General features: G+C 42.9%; 1 protein-coding gene across 1 annotated transcript in view; it reads right to left on the bottom strand.

Moving 5' to 3' along the window:
* The window catches only part of ELP4 (elongator acetyltransferase complex subunit 4), a 419,611-nt gene that overhangs the window by 194,049 nt on the left and 201,792 nt on the right, over positions 1–23,770 (bottom strand). Inside the window, exon 8 of the mRNA XM_060262939.1 lies at positions 283–391. Coding sequence (XP_060118922.1) covers positions 283–391 — 109 coding nt within the window. The remainder of the gene's footprint in view (positions 1–282; positions 392–23,770) is intronic.

The following is a 23,770-nucleotide window of genomic DNA, read 5'->3' as shown; positions in this document are numbered from 1 at the left end:
GTACGTGAATCCCCCAAAGCCTGCTTGTTGAGATGTACATCTGATTGAGTCATACCTCAGTAATACAGCATGACAACATGCAATGAGTAGCCATGTTTCATTAACGCATTTTAATAAAAAACTGCCTAAATCAAAATTGGATAACAAGGTGAACTATAAAAAGGGATATTCAAAAATTAAATCAAATTCAACTTTATGGCAGATACTCCAATTGGAGGGTAAACTGCTCTGTCCAAGAAGCACTTAGGGTAGACTTTTTGCATTGCTAAGGATGGAACTTACCATGGTAATCTTTGTATAATGGATTGGTTTCTCTCTCAGAGCCGTTAAATGATTCAAGACCAACTACTGTATCTGACAAGTTGGTAACACGTTCCATAATTGCTTTATTCTGTAAAACATGGAAACAAAATGCACAATTCATTTGATGAAAGAGGTAATTAAGAGTCAAAGAATAGTTCTTTATCTTCTTAATGACAAACTGAAATAAAAACAGGTCAACAATACCAAGAAATGCTTTAAAATTAATGTTAAAAATGTTTACTGGAAACACATGAAGGCTGTCATTGTGATATGTTTGAAGGGATTGAAAAGGATCCAATTCACAAGGCATGACCACTCAGCAACAAATAACACAACCTAGGCAGAGTATGCTACTCATGCAAAGTAAGATTGAATGCCACCACATGACTTGAATTTTTTTCCCACAGTACCAAATAGGATTGTAGGACAACTGGCCAAAACAGGAAGTGCTGATTTTATTGGGTATCATATCACTGTTCTCAGTTTGACACAACTCTGTCTAGCTATGACAGTCCTTCATGTTTGTTTCACAGAAACCTGTGGGCCGTTGTGTTTCCCCGTCCAATTAAGAAACACAAGGAGAGATTGTGGAAGGTGAGAATAACTAGAAAAAGCTTTATTAATAAGAAAATACCAGTACTGGTAGGGAGATTGGGCCCTCAAAGCAAGCCTCAGGACATCCCAGCTCTCCAATGAGACAAAGGGTTACAAGGCGTTTTATACCACTTGTGATGCTTGCATACATAAAACATTCAAACAAACATTATTGGAAACAAAATAAGGCCTCATGGTTTTGGCACCTTTCCATTGGCAGATCTTAATTTGGGGTGGGCTTGGTGAAATCAGATCTTGATTATCTACCCAGGGAAGATGCCTTGGAAAAGGTAATAAAATGCTCTATCTTCCTGTTGGTCTCTTTGATCCTCAACCATTTGGTGCTGGTGTTACCCAGAACTCAGCCTTAAATCAGGCCCTTTCCCATTGGAATGTAGATTGATGCCCATATCAATGTAAGGATGTTTCCCCATGTTTCTGGCATTCTCAATTGTCCTGTTTCCCAGGAAAGATATCATCTTTATGATGTTGCTAAGAGACCTCAGCACCTTTGGTCAAATGTGGAGCATAGTTTTAATTTTGAGGCTAAGTCAAGCCTCTAGAGAAAAATACTTTTAAAAGGGACTATTTGCCTAAGCATTCTATTCTATCTAGCTTCTTGTGGTTCCATTCACATGCACTGCTACTTATAATGATTCTATTAATACAAATCAGATTGTCATAGCTGATCTATAGGTAGTGATAGGAAATATCAGAAAGAAATAACAGAATGTGCTGGATCTGTATCTCATGTTCCAGAGAGAAGGAAATTGAGACATGAAGCAATAGCTAAGGCAAAAAAGAAGTTATTTAACATATCAAATTTTATCTTTGTTCTAGCAAACGAGGCTATTACAAAATCTGATATTATTTATGGAAGCCAAGTTTACTAATTTTGTATGCACGTATTTGTTGTCATAGACCTAGAGCTGCATCTCCATTAAAATTATTTGATATATTGACAAAATTCCCATTTTAAGTGCCAGTTTCCATTTTCTCAATAGATCATTTATTTGCTATAATTCAAACTGTTTAACCTAGCAGAAACACATCCATAATAAGAATTTGCCACACTTTTTTTGGTATGATACACTAATGTCATCAACTAATATCCTGAGGTTTTCCACTTCTCATTTCCAAAGTAATGTTTCATCAAATACAGGAGTATACATTTTGAACTTTCTGAATTTCTATTATTAATGAAATCTCTGTTTCAGCGGTGTTGAATTCATTTATGAGGTCCAGATCTGACATAAATAAGATCTTGTTGGGCCGGGCTGGGTTATGTCGGGCCATGTGTGTACCTATTTAAGATTAGGTAGCAGAGATATAAACTTTTAAAAGGACACAGACAAACTCAACTAAAGATTTTTTTTTTAAAAAAATAGAACATGCTCAAAACGTTGGTCTTAAAGGTGCTTTCTGTTTATTTAGCCCATGGGATCCAGGGAACTGGGCAAAGGAATCTCTGGCTCTTTCCCTCCCCAGAGTACCAGGAGTGGGAGGAGCCTCAATCAATGGAGAAAATCGAGGTTTTGCTCTGTAGTTCCTGTGTGACTGAGCAAGCCTTGCAAAGCAAGCTGAGATGCAGAAGAAAGCAAGAGAGAGGGAGAAGGAAGCAGATGACAGCCAGTTGCTTGGGGGCCTAATAGGAACCTTCCGGGGGCCTGATTTGTCCCCTGGGCCGCATGTTTGACACCCCTGCTCTATTTTATGCTCCACAACTACTCAGTTCATGTATTTATTAACAGGGCCTCCTGATTTGGTAGCACACATTTTCTTCAACATACTTCTACTTTCCTGAGTGTTCTTGAGAAACTAGCTTACTTTTCTCCTTAAAGTTTTACTTTTAGAAGTTCCATTATCTTTCCTTTATTCCTTATTAATCATATAATACGCAATTACTACTACTCTCTGACATCACTACAATACAAGCAGACTAGACCATCCTTTCTAGAAAAAAAGTTTTCTTCAGGAAGAATATCAGATTCATTTGTTAAGATGAACCCATGCTGTGTTTGTGATGAACCCATACTGCATTACAACCTGTTATTTTTCCCCTGGTTATTTTTTCATTATTTTTTTACTGTTTGTTCTAAGGTGTCCTACCATTTCAAACACATATTCTTTTTTTTCTGAAGACAGGTACAATGTTAACTATTTTGTATTTATCAGGAAATTCCCACCAGAGTTTGATTTATTAAAAATGGCTACTACCGTGCTCCTTATTTCATATGGCAACGCATCTAATATTCTGGAATGGAATTACAACATTCTTCTATGAAAATGAACTAAGAGCAGTACAGTGCAATCCTATACATATTTAACCAGATAAGTCCCACAATGTTCAATGAGCCTTATTCCCAGATAAGTGTGAATAGGACTGCATTACTCTTACCCCTCTGTGAATTTTGGATCTGGGCTGTAGTTTAGAGAGTGAGGTTTGTTAGAACTTTCCCCTTCACTTCACTTCAAATGCTCCTGCTCACCAGCCATTTGCCAAGAAAACACATGCAACACAGAAGCAACTAACAGCAGGTCATTTGAGATCAGTAATGTGATGTAGGAGAAAGGGTTAAGCTACCACAAAAGTAAGAAAAACTACATTTTGAATTTTTTTGCATAAGTAGCTACTGCAGTCACACTGCTAATGCAAATACATCACTCATATAATAAGATTTTACAAAGGATACTTTTCATTGGTTCTATCATGCGATGATAGAAAAAGATGAAAATTTCTCCCTACTCTTACAATCTATGGATGGCTGATGTATAAGGATAATCCATTATTCAAAAAAGGAAGGGATCTGAGAAAGCAGATATCCTCTTCCTCCTCTCATCAGCTTTCTGAGCAACTTGCAAATCTTCTGTTCAAGGACAGAGAAACCTTCTGAACAAATACTGAAGTGGCAACACGAAACGCGTCTATTGTTACTATCACTTGTATGCTGTACCACTAAAATTACTATGAACTCTGCTGAAATTGGTTTAAATGTTTCCTATAGTTGTTATAAGGAGCACCGTGGTGCAGAGTGGTAAAGCTGCAGTAAGCTTTGCTCACTACCTGAGTTCAATCCCGGAGGAAGCTGGGTTCAGATAGCTGGCTCATGGTTGACTCAGCCTTCCATCCTTCTGTCGGTAAAATGAGTACCCAGCTTGCTGGGGGGAAAGAGTAGATGACTGGGGAAGGCAATGGCAAATCACCCCATAAAAAGTCTGCTGTGAAAACGTGAAAGCAACGTCACCCCAGAGTCGGAAACGACCAGTGCTTGCACAGGGGACTACCTTTACGGGTTTTTTAAATGGTTGTTATTGTGGATTTTTGTATCAAAGATATTTGTCAATTTAAAAGTAGTTTTATATTTAAAAAGTATGTCAATCTTCAAGTAATTATATATGTTATAAAAGTATGGAACCCTATTTACATCACAGTTCATAGAATCATAGAGTTGGAAGGGATCTCTAGGGTCATCTAGTCCAACCCCCTGCACAATGCAGCAAACTCACAAATACCTCCCCCTAAATTCTCAGGATCTTCATTGCTGTCAAATGGCCATCTAGCCTCTGTTTAAAAACCTCCAAGGAAGGAGAGTCCACCACCTCCCCAGGAAGCCTGTTCCACTGAGGAATCGCTCTAATGGTCAGGAAGTTCTTCCTAATGTTGAGCCGGAAATTCTTTTGATTTAATTTCAACCCATTGGTCTTGGTCCTACCTTTGGGGGTCAAAGAAAACAATTCCACACTATCCTCTATATGACAGCCCTTCAAGTGTTTGTTTGTAATCCTTTCATTTAGAGCAGGGGTGTCGAACTCATTTGTTATGAGGGCCGGATCTGACATCAATGAGACCTTGTTGGGACAGGCCATGTCAGATTGGGCAGGGCCATGTTGGGCCAGGCCATGTGAATACCTAGGTTAGGTAGCAGAGATTAAACTTTATAAAGGACACAAATACAATTAAATGTTTTTTTGGTTTTTTAAAACTTAAAACATGGTCTTAAAGGTGCAAGACGCAAGAAATACTGAGCTGTAGCCGATGTGAAATTGCTGTTGGAGACGCTTTGCATCCCCTTTTTTAAAAATTATGTAAAGAATCTATATAATTGAATCAATATTGGTCCCAAATCTGATGAAGACTGGAAAGAAACAAGTACTTAATTGATTGACTTGTCACCACACTACTTTGGGACTTGAATGTACATGTTTTGGACATTTGGACTGGTTTCTATATATTTCTTAGTAAATTGGTCACTAGCTTGTATTTTTTGTTGTGTTGTGCAATTGAGAGAGCCTGGAAAAACAAGTTCTGCCTTCCCCCCTTCCTCCCCAAGGGAGGAACCTCAGTCAATGGAGAAAATAGAGTTCTTGCTCTGTAGCTGCTGTCTGATTGAGCAAGCCTTGCAAGGCAAGTTGTGATGCAGAAGGAAACAAGAGATAGGGAGAAGGAAGCAGATGACAGCCAGTTGATTGGAGGTCTGATAGGAGTCCTCCAAGGGCCTGATTCAGCCCCTGGGCCACATGTTTGACACCCCTGATTTAGAGTATTCTGTATAGTTATGGTTAAGTATTTAAAAACAATGTGGGGAGGGGGGAGAGAGTTGATTAAGATTTTTTTTCTTTCTCTCCCAAAATACTAGAACTCAAGGGCACCCAATGAAGTTGATGGGCAATAGGTACAGGACAGACAACAGGAAATATCTGTTTACTTAGCAAGTAATTAATTTGTGGAGTTTATTATCAGTGGAGTTAGTGATTGTTTTGAGAGCAGTTGGCTTTAAAAGGGGGTTAGACAGAATTATGGCGGATCTGTTCATTGATGGCTACTAGCCATGGTAAGTAAAGGGAAACTCAATATTCAAAGACAATAAATTTCTGAAACCCCGTGTTGGGAGGCAAGATCAGGGGAAGTTCATAGCCTCTATGTCCTGCTTGTTGGCCCTCTAGGGCAACTGGTTGACCAGTGAGAAATAGGATGCTTGACTAGAGGAACCACTGGCCTCATCCATTAGGGCTCTTCTTATTCTTGTTCTGAAAGTTGCAGGATATAAAAATTACAAATAAGGAAGAAGTTCATTTTTTCTTATTAATTGTTGACACTCATATCTTGCTTGTAACAATATCCATGTTCAATATATTAAAATATTTTCATATAGAAAAACAAATATTTTTAAAATCATATATTATAAGCAACATTTTAAATGATTAAACTAAAATAATGTCTATAGGGAAGCAATACAAAAATTAATTCACAGAACAAAGTGTTGGTGGTTTTCTTTCATATTGCAGCCTCCCTACTCTCCCTCTGAAAAGCTGCCTTTGTGGGTGGCCTTCTGAAGAATGTGGGATGTGGCATTAGGGGTCTCAGTGAGGAAGAGGAATTGGCAAAAACCCTTCTTTGGCAAATGGCAATGTCCCTTCTGCTCAAGCATTACAAGCATAGACTGAACCAATTTACTTGGGAGTTAAATCTTCTTTTGTAGAAGTGGTCTTAGCAACAGTACAGATTTCTACTGCCAAAGACAGGTGAAAATGTAAAACTGTTCAGAGCTTTAAAAAAAGATGCGAAGATGAACTGTAACAAAATAGATGGGGAGTATCAAAAGATCACCACAATTTAATTTAAGTGATTAAGAAAGCTCAGAACAGAAGTACCCTGCATACACAATATAAAATGGCTGGATTTTCTATGAGATGCCCAGGCATTCATTCCAGGTAATGTTGAGATGCCCTTGTCTCAGGACTATATATGCCCACCCTAGGACCTAGGGGGATATGGGAATTAGCTTACATTTAGCCCTGGGTGATTTTTTCCCCATATGTTGTGAATTGTGTTTTCTGATTTTAATTGAGGTAACAAAATTCTCTTAGTATGGGTACTAGTTCCTTTCACTTACTGTTATCTCATTTTAGAAATCCTTATTTTTGCTGTGCTTGCTTTTTTATCAGACGTATGGGGAACCACTGAGAAATTTGTAATAACATATTTATACAGCAATTTATCAACTTCTACTTGTGCTCCATTATCTGTCATAATGGATGAATCCAGAATTGTCTTATTACAGTTGAACACAAAAGTAAACTGAAAGAGTAACAGCTCATAGAGAGGTTCTCCCAGTGTAAACTTTTTCCCACACAGATCCAGGTAGGCAGCTGTGCTGGTCTGAAGCAGAAGAACATTTTTTGAGTCCATTGGCACCTTTAAGACAAAAGGTGGTGAGCAAGCAAGGAAGGCTGCAGGTGATCAGCAAGGAAGGCATTATGCTAGGGAAGGAGCCTAGCTACAAGCACCATGGCAGGTGTGACCGGACTCCATCTCCTCATCGAGGGGCTGCTTCCTTGTTCCCTCTCCCCCCCTGCTTCTGCAGTCTAAGTGGCTCCATCATCTTCCCCCCTACCTTCGCCTTCTACCTGGCTCTTCTCCCCATCTCCCAAAAGACCCGCCCCGACCCCTCGTCATTCTGACTGATTTAGGAAGTAGCATAAAAAGGGGGAAAGGCTGCAAACAGAAGAGACCTTTGACTCATCCCCCCCCCTCCCCAAAAAAAGGTCTTGTTTGTCTCTAAGTTGCTGCTGGATGCAAATGTAGTTTACTGATCCTTTTCGGGCTCCAGCCAGGCCTGCTCCATCTACACGGCAGGCTCCAGAAGGACTGAAGCTCCCTTCCCTTTCAAGTGGAGGGGCAGTGTTGCCTGATTCCAGGTGGGAGACTGAAGGCTCAGTGCAGGAGCTACCAGTTTAGACCTGGACATGACCAGGTCTCTTGTACAAGAATAATATCATAGTTCAGATGGAAAAAAAGGAATATCTGAGAGATGCATTGTGTCCAACCAGCCACATTCCTGGATAGAAGTTCAAGAGCAGCAAGTTCAAGAGTCCCTTTAGAATTGTACTGTCATGCTTGAGGAACTGCTTTCGAGGAGCTATCTTGAGTTTCCTGCTTAGTTGGGTCAGGAGCCATGTCTTCCAAATTGGATAAAGTTAAATCAATAAGAGCTTCTGCTTCTGAGATCTTATAAATCTTTGGGGGCAGCTGCATATCAAGCACTTGTTGGATAACCTGATAAAGAAATGTCCAAAGTAATAGAAGGGTTGTTCATAAGGTTAGAGGTCTCAGGCTGTTGGATAGCATTATCTTGAGTATTACAGCATTGCGAAGGAGATGAAGTTTCCATTAAGTCGATTAGATCCTTCAGAAGTTCAGCACTTTTTGATGTTTCATGCAAGGTATGCTTTGTCTCACTAATCAGGTTGGTGAAAGATCTGGAACAAAATGTTGATTTTCCACTGCTATCCATAGGAGATATCACAGCTTTGTCCATATGCTGTGGTTTCTGAATTTCCTGAGAACCCCTATCAGATGAGGCACAGCCACCACCACTTAAGAAGAGAGGGCTCTTTCTTGTGTCCTGAAAAACTCTAATTGGGTGGATGCCAAAAGTGCCTAAGAAGTCTCTCATTTTTAGCAGCATCCGTGGGATAGTGGGTTGCTGAAATAGAAGAACCATTCTTCTGATTGAGGGATGATTAGGAAGTCTTTCAATTTGTTCCAGATCAACCTCATCAGCCTCCAACCTCAATAAACGGCATAAGGAGAAAATCACTTATTTTCTGCTGTCCCAACTGCCTGTATTTACTGCCATTTGAGCAATTTCCAGGGCAACCTGAGAACTTTTCCATATCAAAAAGTCCTTGGAGAAGGGCTGGTCTACAACTTCAGCATTTGGAGATGAAGGATGGCAAGAAGTAGCACTAGAGTCTCTCATTTGCAGTGGCTGAGAACCAGTCTCTCCTTCAGGTGAATGTTTTAACGCTGCTGAAGGAAACGTGCTTCCTTCCGAATTTCTCTTAAGCAATTTTTCCAAACTAGCCAGATTGGCTGATATTGTATTTAGTTGTTGGAAGATGGCTATGACTGCCTCAGCCGTTAGAAGACAGTGATCCCCAATCAATTTAGTTAAGTCTGCTTTTGTAATTTCTCTGCGTTTTCTTAAAGCTGTAGAATTTAAAGGACTTGAATTCAGAGTAGGTTCCTGGAGGGGAATAACAGTCTCTCCCACACTTTCAGCAGATACCTCATTATTTAGGAATGGAACTTGCAGAGAACTAGAGGGATTCAGGTCTTCTGAAGACTCCAAAGCACTGAACCTGTTTTTTGAAGGCGGAATCCCCTCCCACGGAGCTCCGTCATACAGAAAGTCGTCTATTATACGATGTTACCAGAGAGCCAAAGTTAGAATCATTTCTATTTCTTCTCTTAGTCATTTTAGCAGCACTGAAACAGCACACAATGGCAGAGGGCTGCAGCAGCTAATTTATCTGTAATTAGAGACTATCAAAGAGATTTACAGCTGCAGCTCCAGCATTTGCAACGGCTTCTTTAAATCTTATCTGTAAGCAAAACAAACTGTCCAAACTGCAGGGTTACCTTATTAAACTATTCTGACTTAGAGGGTAACCCTGAAAGATAAAACAAATCCAAAAGATAAGAAGAAAAACCTTAATGCCTCGGAGCTTCGTGAAAAGCGTCTGAGCGGGACGCTGCCCTGACTGGAAGTCCCCCTGGACGTGACCATGCTTGGCCAGGGAACATGCCACTCTCGTTCCGTCACTTCCTAAGAATGCACCATTTTAAAAAGGTATCTTCTGTGTCTGTTCCTATACTGGGCAATTATTTCAACGACACCAACGTTCAGAAGGCTCTAAACACCTTCCTTGATTTTCTTTTTGCTTCATTTGCACCCAGCCACACTTCTTAAGGAAGATTCAAAGCAGTTTACTGCATTCTCCTTCATCCCATTTTATCGTCACAAAAACCCTGGGAAGTGGGTTCAGCTGAATGCGTGTGATTGGCCCTAGAGATCACACTCAGGAAGCTTCTATGGCAAAGTGAGGACTTGAAACCCGAGCCTTTCAGATCCTAGACCCACACTCTTCCACAGCAACTCGGTATCTCCTCCCCCCCACCAATTTGGGATTCCTTTTGGCAGCTAGCATAAATGGGCCAGGGGCTGTTGGTTTCCTCCCCTCATAAACCCAAAGTTGATCTGGAAGGAGAAACTGGCCATGTCTCTTTGCAATTGTGGTGGTGGAAGTTTGCACCTGCCACCTGCCGTCCCCCCCTCACAGGCGAGTGAGGAAGGCTGCAAGCAAGAAAGGTGGGGAAGGTGGGAAGTGAGGAAGGCTGCCAACAAACGAGGAAGGCTGTGGGCAGGCAGGGAAGAAAGGGGGGCAAGCAAAAAAGGTGGCAGGGAAGGTGGCAAGTGAGGAAGGCTGACAGTGAACAAGGAAGGCTGTGGGTGGGCAGGGAAGGTGAGGGGCAAGCAAGGAAGGTGGAGGGGAAGGCAGCAAATGAGGAAGGCTACCAGTGAACAGAACAAGGCTGTGGGTAGGCAGGCAAGTGAGGAAGGTGGTGAGGAAGGCCATGGGCAAGAAAGGAAGGTCTCTGCTAGTCACTGGGGTCGCCCTCCAGGGCTGGTGCCGTAGGAAAATGTCTAATTTGCCTAGTGGAAGAGCCAGCCCTGGCTGGGAGATGGATACAGGGGTCATATCACCACATTGCTGAAAGATTTGTACTGAATGTCTATCTGTTCCCAGGCACAGTAAAAAGTCTGGGTTTTACCTTTAAGATTCCAAACAGCTTGGTATTGGGGTGCTTGAAGGTCTGCCTCTTCCCATACGGTGCAGCTCACCAGTTAAGATTCTGTTTCCAAATCCTGAGCTTTGTGCCTCTGCCTGCAGAGGTGAGGTCCAAGGCAACAGGAGACAAGGCTTTTCAGATGTGGCAGCTTGCTTTTGGAAATCCCTTCTCTTTGACTCTGGCCTGGCATCCACGTTACTCTTCTTTATGTGCCAGACCAAACTGTTATGCAGGCTTTCAACTGAGAGGTTCCATTTTTTAATCTGTTCTTATAGTCTGCTTCTAGCCTGGGAATTGTTTTACAAATATAATATTAGGATGTTGAATGTTGTCTTATGCTACTTGTATGTCCTACTTATTTTTTGACATATTATTGATAATTTTTATGCTCTTAATTTATTATGTTATTGTATTTTTTTTTTTTACTTTGTGAGTCATCTCAAGCAGGTCTCTAGGTAGGCGGCAGCACATATATTTTCTAAATAAAATAAATAAATTTGCCTTTAATTTATTTTCTACATAGAAGCCAAATACAACAGACAGCAGAGCAGTAATTTAAGTGGTTGCAGGTGAAGGAGCTTAATAAATACATGGGAAAAAGCAGTGTACAGGAAGAAATCCTGCAGAACTGGTTTCACAAACAACAACAAATACAAGAGTAAATTGTTTACCTTCTCCCTTGGAATGCATGAGTGTGTATGTGTGCGGGGGCGGAGACCTGAATGACAATTTTTTGGCTAGAAGTCTAGAACTTTTCAGAGTTGCTTCACACTGATACAGAACTCATACATTTATTATACTGAGATAATGAAGAAGAGTAATTTGTTGTGCACCAGACAAAAATAGGCTGGCTGACTCGCAGGCCTGGTTCTGGCATAAAGTCAGGGTCACATTCCTGCTTGCCTCTTCTGGTCCTTAGCAAAAACTACATTAAAGCACAATGTGTTGCGTTTGTTCTATAATGTGTTCTACCATAGTGCCACCGATTGGGAGTGCAGAAATTTGGGGACTCAAGTCATGTTTGGCAAATCAGAAGAGAAAAGACAAGAATCTATTTTATAAATATTGAACTGGGGACCATTCCCAACTGGAGGTCAGTGAAACGATCATATATCTCTTGTGAAAGTATATTGAAATGGAAATTATATACAGTATGTCACAGAAGTGAGTACACACCCTCACATTTTGTAAATATTTAAGTATATCTTTTCATGTGATGACACTGAAGAAATTACACTTTACAGCTTGTGTAACAGTGTAAATGTGCTGTCCCCTAAAAATTACTCAACACACAGCCATTAATGTCTAAACTGCTGGCAACAAAAGTGAGTATACCCTTAAGTGATAATGTCCAAATGGAGCCCAAGTAGCCATTTTCCCTCCCTGGTGTCATGTGACCAAAGTGGTACAAGGTATCAGGTGTAAAGGGGGAGCAGGTTATCACTCTCACTCCCTCATATATGGAATATTATAATGTATCTATGGCCTAGGACTCTCACAGAGGTGGAGTGGTGTTGGAATATATAACAATAAAATTATTTTAAAAAATTAAACAAAAAAAAAATCACTCTCACTCCCTCATACTGGTCACTGGAAGTTCCACATGGCACCTCATGGCAATGAACTCTCTGAGGATCTGAAAAAATTGTTACTCTACATAAAGATGGCCTAGGCTATAAGAAGATTGCCAAGACCCTGAAACTGAGCTGCAGCATGGTGGCCAAGACCATACAGCGGTTTAACAGGACAGGTTCCACTCAGAACAGGCCTCGCCATGGTCGACCAAAGAAGTTTAGCGCCCGTACTCAGCGTCATATCCAGAGGTTGGCTTTGGGAAATAGATGTATGAGTGCTGCCAGCATTGCTACAGAGGTTGAAGGGGTGGGGGGATCAGCCTGTCAGTGCTCAGACCATACGCCGCATGCTGCATAAAATTGGTCTGCAGGGCTGTCGTCCCAGAAGGAAGCCTCTTCTAAAGATGATGCACAAGAAAGCCTGCAAACAGTTTGCTGCAGACAAGCAGACATAAGAACATAAGAGAAGCCATGTTGGATCAGCCCAATGGCCCATCCAGTCCAACACTCTGTGTCACACAGTGGCCAAAAAAAAAAGGAGGTTCACAAGTGAGGCTAGAAGCCCTTCCACTTTGCACCCCTCCCCCCACCAAGCACCAAGAATACAGAGCATCACTGCCCTAGACAGTTCCAATAATATGCTGTGGCTAATAGCCACTGATGGACCTCTGCTTCATATTTTTATCCGAATTCCTCTTGAAGTTGGCTATGCTTGTAGCCGCCACCACATCCTGTGGCAGTGAATTTCACATGTTAACCACCCTTCGGGTGAAGAAGTTCTTCCTTTTATCCGTTCTAAGCCTACTAAGGACATGGATTTCTGGAACCATGTCCTGTGGTCCGATGAGACCAAGATAAACTTATTTGGTTCAGATGGTGTCAAGCATGCGTGGCGGCAACCAGGTGAGGAGTACAAAGACAAGTGTGTCTTGCCTACAGTCAAGCATGGTGGTGGGAATGTCATGGTCTGGGGCTGCATGAGTGCTGCCAGCACTGGGGAGCTACAATTCATTGAGGGAACCATGAATGCCAATATGTACTGTGACATACTGAAGCAGAGCATGATCCCCTCCCTTCAGAGACTGGGCTGCAGGGCAGTATTCCAACATGATAATGATCCCAAACACACCTCCTCCAAAACGACTATTGGCCAAGCATGTCTCCTGACCTAAACCCTATTGAGCACCTATGGGGCATCCTGAAACAGAAGGTGGAGGTGCGCAAGATCTCTAACATCCACCAGCTATGTGACATCATCATGGAGGAGTGGAAGAGGATTCCAGTGGCAACCTGTGAAGCTCTGGTGAACTCTATGCCCAAGAGGGTTAAGGCAGTGCTGGAAAATAATGGTGGTCACACAAAATACTGATACTTTGGGCCCCATTTGGACATTATCACTTAGGGGTGTATTCACTTTTGTTGCCAGCAGTTTAGACATTAATGGCTGTGTGTTGCGTAATTTTGAGGGGACAGCACATTTACACTGTTATACAAGCTGTAGACTCACTACTCTACATTGTAGCCAAGTGTCATTTCTTCAGTATTGTCACATGAAAAGATATACTTAAATATTTACAAAATGTGAGGGGGTGTACTCACTTCTGTGACATACTGTATTTGGAAATCCAGACTGCAGTGACATACTCACTTAAAATTAGGCTTAAGTATTGTTTTCTCATTGAAGATCCAATAAATAAAGGAAAGAGTTTAAAGACTTTCTATAAACATTCTTTGTTTAGAATCATTACTATTTTGGAACTTCCAGGGTGCAAAAGATGGGTAGGTAAAATTACAAGCAATATAAAGATGAGATGTAAACATAATTTTGGAAAGAGAGGATAGATGACATGTCAGAAAAAAACTCAGCATGAAAGATGATGAAGAGAGGCTCGGTGATCAATACTGTTATATTTTGTATTACTCCCTCCCTCACAGAAGATGTGATGAAATAAGCTGCTTGTGGTCCACACTGGGGGAGAAAGGTACAATATAAATGAGTTAAATAAACTAAGTGCCTCACAGGAGGGGCAGATATTTAAAAAGCCACCAGCTACCTGGCCCAGTGATGGATGGGCAGAAGATGATTTGGCAGTCATAGTGCCAGCTTGGCCCCTCAGATGCCTGCCCAATGCCCAGCTGGGTGGTGACAGAGCCTCACAGGCTTTTATGTGCCCTTTTGAAAGAAATCTGAACTTCCACTAATAACTGAGAGGAAGCTGATAGCAGATTACGTAATGGTGGCAGATTGCTAGCAAATTATATGATGTATGTGAGGATCCATTGGTCTTGAGTAATGTCCAGCTAAGAGAGTGGTGTTCCAATATAGGACGCTTTGGTCTGGTCCACAGTAGTCAAAACCCCAGTTTGATTATATGAGGAGATTTAGGTGACCGAGACCTTGACTTTATATAAAATAAACATACTTTGTGATGGGAAAGAGGGCTGATTAGAAGAGGAGTAAGGATATTGGTTAGCAGAAGGAGGGTGAGGGGCTGATAATCCCTGTCTATGGCTGCCAAGCTCCTGGGGCCAGGCGGGGGTTCTCCCGCTTGGGAGGTTCTCAACTGCCGACCTGCATTGGGTTGGCAGGGGAATCCTCTCCCGACATTGCTGGCGCAATGACATCACTAGCAAGACGTAATCAAGCCTGTAATAAGGTCTAGCTCTGTGATGAGGGGAGGAGTGGAAGGATTAACTCCCAGGATCTTGGCCATACTAGGACTTCTTGAATCTGACCCTATAGTTGCAGTTTTCTAATTTCTCATCTCAGTCATCTCCTCTCCAGGCTAAATATATTGAGCTCCTTCAGCTTTTCCTGACCGTCTTAGTTGCCCTCCTCTGGACATGTTCCAGCTTGTCTATATCCTTCTTAATTGTGGTACCCAAAACTGAACACAATTCTTTAGGTGATGTCTAACTAGAGCAAAGTAAAGCAATACCATCACTTCACTTCACATGATCTGGGCACTATACTTCTGTTGATACCGCAATACATTGCTGACTCATGTTTAGTGTATGGTCCACTAAGACCCCTAGATCCTTTTTGCACATTCTGCTGCCAAGACAAGTCTCCTCCGTCCAATAATTATGTATTGGCTATTTCCTACCTAAATGCAGAATCAGAGGGCATATGTGCAGGACCTCTTTAATGCTCACAAGGCTTGCAAGACAGTGCTCTTCCAAGAGGCTTCTATCTTGTTTGTTTTAATTTATATTTCACCCTCTCCATAAGCAGGCTTTGTGCGGATCACAGCAGAGTGTAAAACATATCAAATAAGTTGCAATCAGTTTAAACAAAACCAGCATGAATTAAAAACAGATCATATTGTTTGTTCATATACATCGTTTCAGTTGCCACTGTGATGGAACCGGTCCGATTCTGCCTTCAGACTTGGCCTCGTCAACTCCCTTTTGAGTTGCCAACTCCTGAAGGAAGCTAATTTTCTTCCCGCCACTAGAGCACGCTGCCACCACCTGCTCAATTTAGGGGTTCCTGGCTGAAAGGAACAGGATTCCCAATCCCCCTTGCCAGTTCTGAGGTCTGGCCTCAAGGTCCTCTGCCAACCCAGCAGCTGGTTAACACAGAGACCAAAGTCCTTCTTTGGGAGACCCCTGGAGGATTGGCACCCTTGCCAACTGTATGCCTTCCCCCTTCCCTGGACTCCCCTCTTACAGTAGCGTGGTCTAAGGTGGATGGGGACACTATGTGGTACAAAGGGACTACTGTTTAAAAAGACAAAACATTTATTTAAAGTTTACAACTATATACAGGAATTTTAAAACAGAGAACAGAAGAAATAAATCAAACTAGGGAAAAGCACTCCTTCTTTCCCTATTATACAACTTGCCCTCACTGGATGACCATGCCTTCAGAACACACCAGTCTCGAAGACTCAAATCAAACTCCATACTTTCCCGACCAAAATCTACAATATAAAACCCAGTTTCCGCCCAGGAACTGGGTTATCTTCCTGCAGCCTTATGGGAGATCAGCCTGAAAGACTTCCTGTCTCTGTAGGAGGCCTCCTCAGAATTGCTGCTTCCAGACAGTAGGGGAGGGGGGAGGATGAAGAGACTAGGCCATTTGCCTTTTTAGCCACCGCATCACACTGCTGACTCATGTTCAGCGTATTATCCACTAAGACCCCTAGATCCTTTTCGCACATACTACTGCTAAGACAAGCCTCTCCCATCCTATAACCATGCCTTGGATTTTTCCTACCTAAATGCAAAACTTTACATTTATCCCTGTTAAAATTCATTTTATTGGTTTTAGCCCAGTTTTCCAGCCTGTCAAGATCATCCTGTATCCTGTCTCTGTCTTCTACTATATTTGCAACCCCTCCCAATTTAGTATCATCGGCAAATTTAATAAGCATTCCCTCTATTCCTTCATCCAAATCGTTTATCAAGATGTTGAACAAAACAGGTCCCAGGACAGATCCTTGAGGCACTTCACTTGTCACTCCTCTCCAAGAGGATGAGGAACCATTCACAAGCATTCTTTGGGTGCGATCTGTCAACCAGTTACAGGTCCACCTAATGGTAACAGGATCCAAACCACATTTTACCAACTTGTCAACAAGGATAGTATGTGGAATCTTATCAAAAGCCTTACTGAAATCAAGATGAGCGATGTTTACAGCATTCCCCCGATCCAGCAAGGTAGTCACTTTCTCAAAAAAAGAGATCAGGTTAGTCTGACATGACTTGTTCTTGAGAAACCCATGCTGGCTCTTAGTAATCACAGCTGACTGTTCCAGGACTGACTGACTGATGATTTGTTCTAAAACTTTTTCAGGTATAGATGTCAAGCTGACGGGTCAGTAGTTATCCGGATCCTCCTTTTCCCCCTTCTTGAAGATGGGGACAACATTCCCCTGCCTCCAATCTTCTGGCATCTCTCCTGTTCTCCAAGAATGCTCAAAAAATAATAGCCAGAGGCTCAAAAATTAAATCTGCAAGTTCTTTTAGAACCCTTGGATGCAGTTCATCTGGCCCTGAGGACTTTGTTTCATTTAAAGAAATTAGGTGTTTATGAATTACCCCATGCTGATCCTAGGTTGGAACATCATACCCTCATTATATGTTCTGTTTTTGCCATGTTGAGCACTGTTTCCCTCAGAAGAGAAGACTGAGGAAAAAGTAGGAATTGAGCAGTTCCACCCTCTTTTCATTACCCGTTACAATTTCACTTTCCTGCCCTCGCAATGGGCCTACCATGTCCTTGCTCTTTTTCATACTCTGAACATAAGAAAAAGAACCCTTTTTTGTTGTTTTTAGCATCTTTGGCCAGTCTAACCTCATACTGAGCTTTAGCTTTCCTAACTTTTCCTCTACAAGCACTGGTGATTTGTTTATATTCTTCCTTGGTTATAAGGCCCTCCTTCCAATTACTAACGGAGTCTTTTTTATTTCTCAAGTCTTTAGAGAGCTGTGTATGGAGTCACCTCGGCTTTTTTAGGCTTTTCCCATTTTTTCTTCTTGTAGGAATCGTCTGTGATTGCGCTCTCAGTATTTCACTTTTTAAAAATCCGCCCCTCCCACCGAACCCCCTTCTTTTAAAGTATTTCTGATAATGAGATTTTACCCAGCATAGTTCTAAATTTATCGAAGTTTGCCTTTCTGAAGTCCAACCTATAAGTCTGACTACGTATAGCTTTTCCCTTCCCTAAGATTGAAAATTCCAAAATCACATGGTCACTATTGCCCAGGGTGCCCACTATTTCCACTTCTTCAATCAATTCTTCCTTGTTAGTGAGAATCAAATCCAAGATAGCAATCCCCTTGTTTCCTTCTTCACTTTCTGGAAAGGGAAGTTGTCAGCAAGACAAGTCAGGAATCTATTTGACCTTTCATTTTTAGCAGAGTTGGACTTCCAACAGATATCCGGGTAATTGAAATCTCCCATGATCACTGTGTCCCTTCTCTTGGAGAACTTTGCAATCTATTGTAGGAGTATCTCATCCAAGTCCTCTGCCTGGCTTGGTGGTCTATAGCAGACCCCCACAGTAATATCACTGTTATTTCTTATGCCTTTGATTTTTACCCAGAGACTCTCAACTGAGCTGCCATGCTCAGATTCACATATTTCCTCACAAGTATATGCCTCCTTCACATATACTACTATGCCTCCACCCTTTCTCATTTGCCTGTCCCTTTTAAATAAGTTTTACACTGAATCCTAATATTCCAGTTGTGAGTGTCATCCCACCAAGTTTCAGTAAGGCCTATTTTGTCATAGTCTTCTTCCTGTATTAGGACTTTCAGTTCCTCCTGTTTGTTTCCCATGCTCTGTGCGTTAGTGTAGAGACATCAGAATCCATGTTTTATGCATCCCGAGGGTTTAGTTTCCGTACATACCTACAAGTTAACATTACCTAGCGTATGCACCACTCTCTGCATTTCTTATCCTCAGTTTCTGGCATCATACAAGGCTTTGAATTATTGTCTCGCTCCCCCATACAAGTTAGTTTAAAGCGCTCCTTATTAGCTTAGCAAGTTACCAACCACCCTTTCCCCTACCGCCATAAGATGTAAACCATCTCCTGACAGAAGACCACCATCTTGAAAGCGTAAGCCATGGTCCAGAAATCCGAATCTTCCCTAATGACACCATCAACTTAGCCAGTCATTTATTTTAAGTATTCTTCTTTCTCGTCCTAGGCCATAGCCTTCAACAGGAAGAACTGATGAGAACACAACCTGTGCGCCCAGCTCCTTCACCTTCTGATCAGAGCCACATAATCTTTTCTAATATGTTCAGGGCTATGATGGGCAGTATAATTCGTTCCCATATGGATCAGCAAGAAAGGATAGTAATCCGTGGGCTTGATAAGTCTTCCAGTCCTTTCTGTCACAACCTGGATGCGTGCACCCGGCAGATATCAGACCTCTTGGGAGGACGCCCGGTTGGCATAATTTGGGCTCCACCCCTCTGAGCAAGGAGTCTCCAATACCATCACCTTCCTCCCCCTATACTGGGGAGCAGAACCTCCAGGCTTCTTATGCACAGAATCCTGAAAATTTTTGTTCAAACTTTGCAGAGGCTGGGGAAGTAGCCCTTGTTCCAATGTTCAGAATCAGTTATTATGGGGAGATCCTGGAACCTATTGCTGAGCAGCAGAGGCTCAGAACATCTGATTTTCTTCCTTTGGGTTACATTTCCTCTGGGTTACACTTTTCCAGCAACCCTCCTCCTGTGTTGGGTTCTCTTCCAATTGCTGAGATACCACTTCCTCTCCCTCCTCTTGTCCTTTCAAGAGCGCCTCATGCATTCTGTCAAGAAAATCCTCACCTTCCTTTATACACTGCAGTGTGGACAATCATGCCTCCAGTCCCTGTATCATCTCCTCCAGCAGGGCTATTAACTTACACTTACTGCAAGTGTAATTGCTGTTACTCTCAAGTAGAAATACAAACTTCCTGCAGTCTTTACATGTCACTGCCTCTGCTCCCTCACCAGCTATGCTGCTGCAATCCATTTCAAACATTTTTAATCTTGATTTCCCTTTAAATTCCACTACCAACTGCCACTTGGAACTACTTGTGAGTAACTACCCACCTTTCTACAGAACCCCCATGCAAGTCACCCAGGCTAAGAGCCCCAGACCAAAAGTCCTTTAGCTCTTGCCCTTCACCTTGTGCCTCCTGCAAGGATCAGCCTTGCAAATTAAAGGCTCAAGACCCCACCCTCCTCTGACTCAACAGCCAGAGCAACAGCAGAGGTTTGGGCCAGCAATCATCCCCAGGCAAACAAGCTATCCTCACTCAGCAACAGCTTACCAGCAGTTCTGTCTCAGCTCCAAACACCTTTCTCTAACGTAGCCGAGCCACTTATGCTTCTAGCAAGGATGAGCCTTGCAAATTAAAGGCTCAAGCCCCCACCCACCTCTGACTCAACAATCAGAGCAACAGCAGAGTTTGGGGCCAGCAACTACCCCCAGGCAAACAAGCTCTCCTCACTCAGCAACAGCTTACCAGCAGTTCTGTCCCAGCTCCAAGCACCTTTCTCTAATGTAGCCGAGCCACTTCTGCCTCTAGCAAGGATGAACCATGCACATTAAAGGCTCAAGTCACCACCCACCTCTGATTCAACAGCAAGAGCTACAGCAGAGGTTGGGGCCAGCAACTACACCCAGGCAAACAAGTTCTCCTCACCCAGCAACAGCTTACCAGCAGTTCTGTCCTAGCTCCAAGGACCTTCCTCTAATGCAGCTGAGCCACTTTTGCCTCTGGCAAGGATGAGCCTTGCAAATTAAAAGAAAATGCCCTTACCATATTTATTATTAAAATGCTCCCTGGCCTGATGGAAAGGCCATAAATAAATCTTCCTACAGTCGGCCTCGTCAAAGATGACTACATCCTAATTCCTAAAATTAGTTCACACAAATGTACAATAGCCTAATCTAACGAGTGCCTCTCATCTTGCTAACTAGTTCTTAACCACTATTTAACAGTAAACATTAGGGCAAGATGCAAAACGGTTTCGTCTTCACTGTGGAAGATGAGAAGTGTTTGCCTACTCCAGAACCACTAATTTTGGAAGGGGTGTTGAAAGACCTGAGTCAGATTGAGGTGACAAGAGAGGATTAAAAACTAATAAAGTCACCAGGTCCAATGGCATACATCCAAGAGTTCTGAAAGAAAGCTGAACTTGTGGATCTCCTGACAAAAATATGTAATCTTTCATTGAAATCTGTCTCTGTTCCAGAGGACTGGAAGGTAGCAAATGTCACCCCCATCTTTAAAAAGGGTTCCAGAGGAGATCCAGGAAATTACAGGCCAGTCAGTCTGACTTCAGTACCAGGAAAGTGGTAGAAAGCATTATCAAGGACAGAATGAGTAGGCACATTGATGAACACAAGTTACTGAGGAAGACTCAGCATGGGTTTTGTAAAGGAAGATCTTGCCTCACTAACCTGTTACAGTTCTTTGAGGGGGTGAACAAACATGTGGACAAAGGAAACCCAATAGATGTTGTTTACCTTGACTTCAGAAAGCTTTTGATAAAGTTCCTCATCAAAGGCTCCTTAGTAAGCTCAAGAGTCATGAAGTAAAAGGACAGGTCCTCTTGTGGATCAAAAACTGGCAAATTAATAGGAGGCAGAGAGTGAGTATAAATGGGCAGTCTTCGCAGTGGAGGACGGTAAGCAGTGGGGTGCCACAGGGCTCAGTACTGGGTCCCATGCTCTTTAACTTGTTCATAAATTATTTAGAGTTGGGAGTAAGCAGTGAAGTTGCTAACTTTGCAGATGACACTAAATTGTTCGGGATGGTGAGAACCAGAGAGGATTGTGAGGAACTCCAACGGGATGTGTTGAGGCTAGATGAGTGGGTGTCAACGTGGCAGATGAGGTTCAATGCGGCCAAGTGCAAAGTAATGCACATTGGGGCCAAGAATCCTAGCTACAAATACAAGTTGATGGGGTGTGAACTGGCAGAGACTGACCAAGAGAGAGACCTTGGGGTCGTGGTAGTTAACTCACTGAAAATGTCAAGACAGTGTGCGATTGCAATTTAAAAAGGCTAACGTCATGCTGGGAATTATTAGGAAGGTAATTGAAAACAAATCCGCCAGTATCATAATGCCCCTGTATAAATTGATGGTGCGGTCTCATCTGGAATACTGTGTACAATTCTGGTCACCGCACCTCAAAAAGGATATTATTGCAGCATTGGAAAAAGTGCAGAAAAGGGCAAGTAGAATGATTAAAGGGTTGGAACACTTTCCCTATGAAGAAAGGTTAAAACGCTTGGGGCTCTTTAGCTTGGAGAAACGTCGACTGAAGGATGACATGATAGAGGTTTACAAGATTATGCATGGGATGGAGAGGGTAGAGAGAGAAGTACTTTTCTCCCTTTCTCATAATAAAGGAACTTGTGGGCATTCAATGAAATTGCTGAGCAGTCAGGTTAAAACTGATAAAAGGAAGTACTTCTTCACCCAAAGGGTGATTAACGTGTGGAATTCACTGCCGCAGGAGGTGATGGCGGGTACAAGCATACCCAGCTTCAAGAGGAGATTGGATAAAAATATGGAGCAGAGGTCCATTAGTGGCTATTAGCCACGGTGTGTGTGTGTATTGACCACTGTGTGACACAGAATGTTGGACTGGATGGGCCATTGGCCTGATCCAACATGGCTTCTCTTATGTTCTTAACGGTTAAAAAAACATACTATGCAGTCCCTGCCATTTCCTTCCATAGAATATGTACAGAAACCTACCCAATCCTCACTTACAAGAACAGGAACACGAGGCTGCCTTATCCTGAGTCAGACCATTGGTTTATCAAGGTCAGAGCTGTCTACTCTGACTGGCAGCAGCTTTCCAGATTCTCTGGTAAAGACCTTAAACATCACCTGCTATTGGATTCTCTTAGCTGGAGATGCCAAGGTCTGAAACTTGAACCTTCTGTGTGGCAGTGGGAACAAAGTTCCCGCCCCTCCACTAAGGCCCTGCTGCTTCACAGACACTAAAGTGGTCATGAATCCCCAGTGCCAGTGAGGGAAAACACTCAGACGGCCTGATTCCTCTGCTTGCCCTCTGATTATAGCTGATTTCTAGACCCCTGTGGTTGCCAATCTCCAGGCGGCATCTGGAGATCTACAATTGATCTATAGACAACTGAGATTAGTTCCCTTGAAGAAAATGGGTGCTTTGGAGGCTGTCCTTTATAAAGTTTATATCTCTGCTACTTGGCATTACATTTTATGACACAAATAGCTTCGCTCAGCAAGGTATCATTTATGTCTCATCTGGTTCCTCATAACAAATCAGTCCGATACCACTGGGCTAAAAGTCTGGTTAGAACATGTTTCAGTGGGTAGATGTCCAGGCTGTGTCCTGGCCTCTCCTGGACCTGTGGCAACCCCATCCCCTAGGAACCCCTCCCGTGCTGTGAGCAAAGAGCACAGGGCAATGCATTGATCAGGGAGAGTACAGCGGTATCTGAGCTGAATGAATGCTGATCCCCTTACCTGCCTTGCTGGCTGTGGGACTCCTGGGGTCCTGGAGGAGAGGTGAGGGTCAGTGGACCCAGCGGCACAACCCAGCATGCCCAGATAACACAACTACATGAGTCGGGCTTGACAGCAATGGGCAGCAGCTGAGCCGGGGGTGGAGCAGCCGGAGCAAGTAGCTTCTACAACCATGAGGAAAGAAGACAGCCAGGCCTGAGCCTGTGGGGCAATCACAATTCCTGAGAAGATTAAGACTCGCCCACTGGTAGCTCCGAGTGACAGGGAAGAGGAAAGTGAACTGGCAGGGGGGTGGGAGACAGATCAGGGGAGATAGGGCTGCAGCAATGGGAAGGCAGGAGGAGAGGAGGGTGGCTTGGAAGAGGAATGGGAGGTCTGGAAGTGCAGGGAGATGGAGGTATGAGACAATAAAAAGGGGGAAAGACGCTGATGGCTGGGGTGGAAGAGAAGTGGGTCACAAGTTGAGAATGTGGCTGCCATGCAATCAACCCTACTCCATGGAGCTGATAACTGAGTGACTGTAACTCAGCTGCACTCAAATTCTGAGGCCAGAAGTGGCCTCCGGGTCTCCCTCCTCAACGTCATGGCAGAGGCTCTGGGGAAGGGGAGATGCGAGGGGGCACCACAGTAGCTGTGTGTCAGTCTGTAGGTTAGATTCAAGCTCAAGTAGGTCTTAAGTCT

Source organism: Heteronotia binoei, chromosome 21, assembly GCF_032191835.1.
Source record: "Heteronotia binoei isolate CCM8104 ecotype False Entrance Well chromosome 21, APGP_CSIRO_Hbin_v1, whole genome shotgun sequence".
Taxonomy (NCBI): Eukaryota; Metazoa; Chordata; class Lepidosauria; order Squamata; family Gekkonidae; genus Heteronotia; species Heteronotia binoei.
This window is presented reverse-complemented; position numbering and strand designations above follow the sequence as displayed.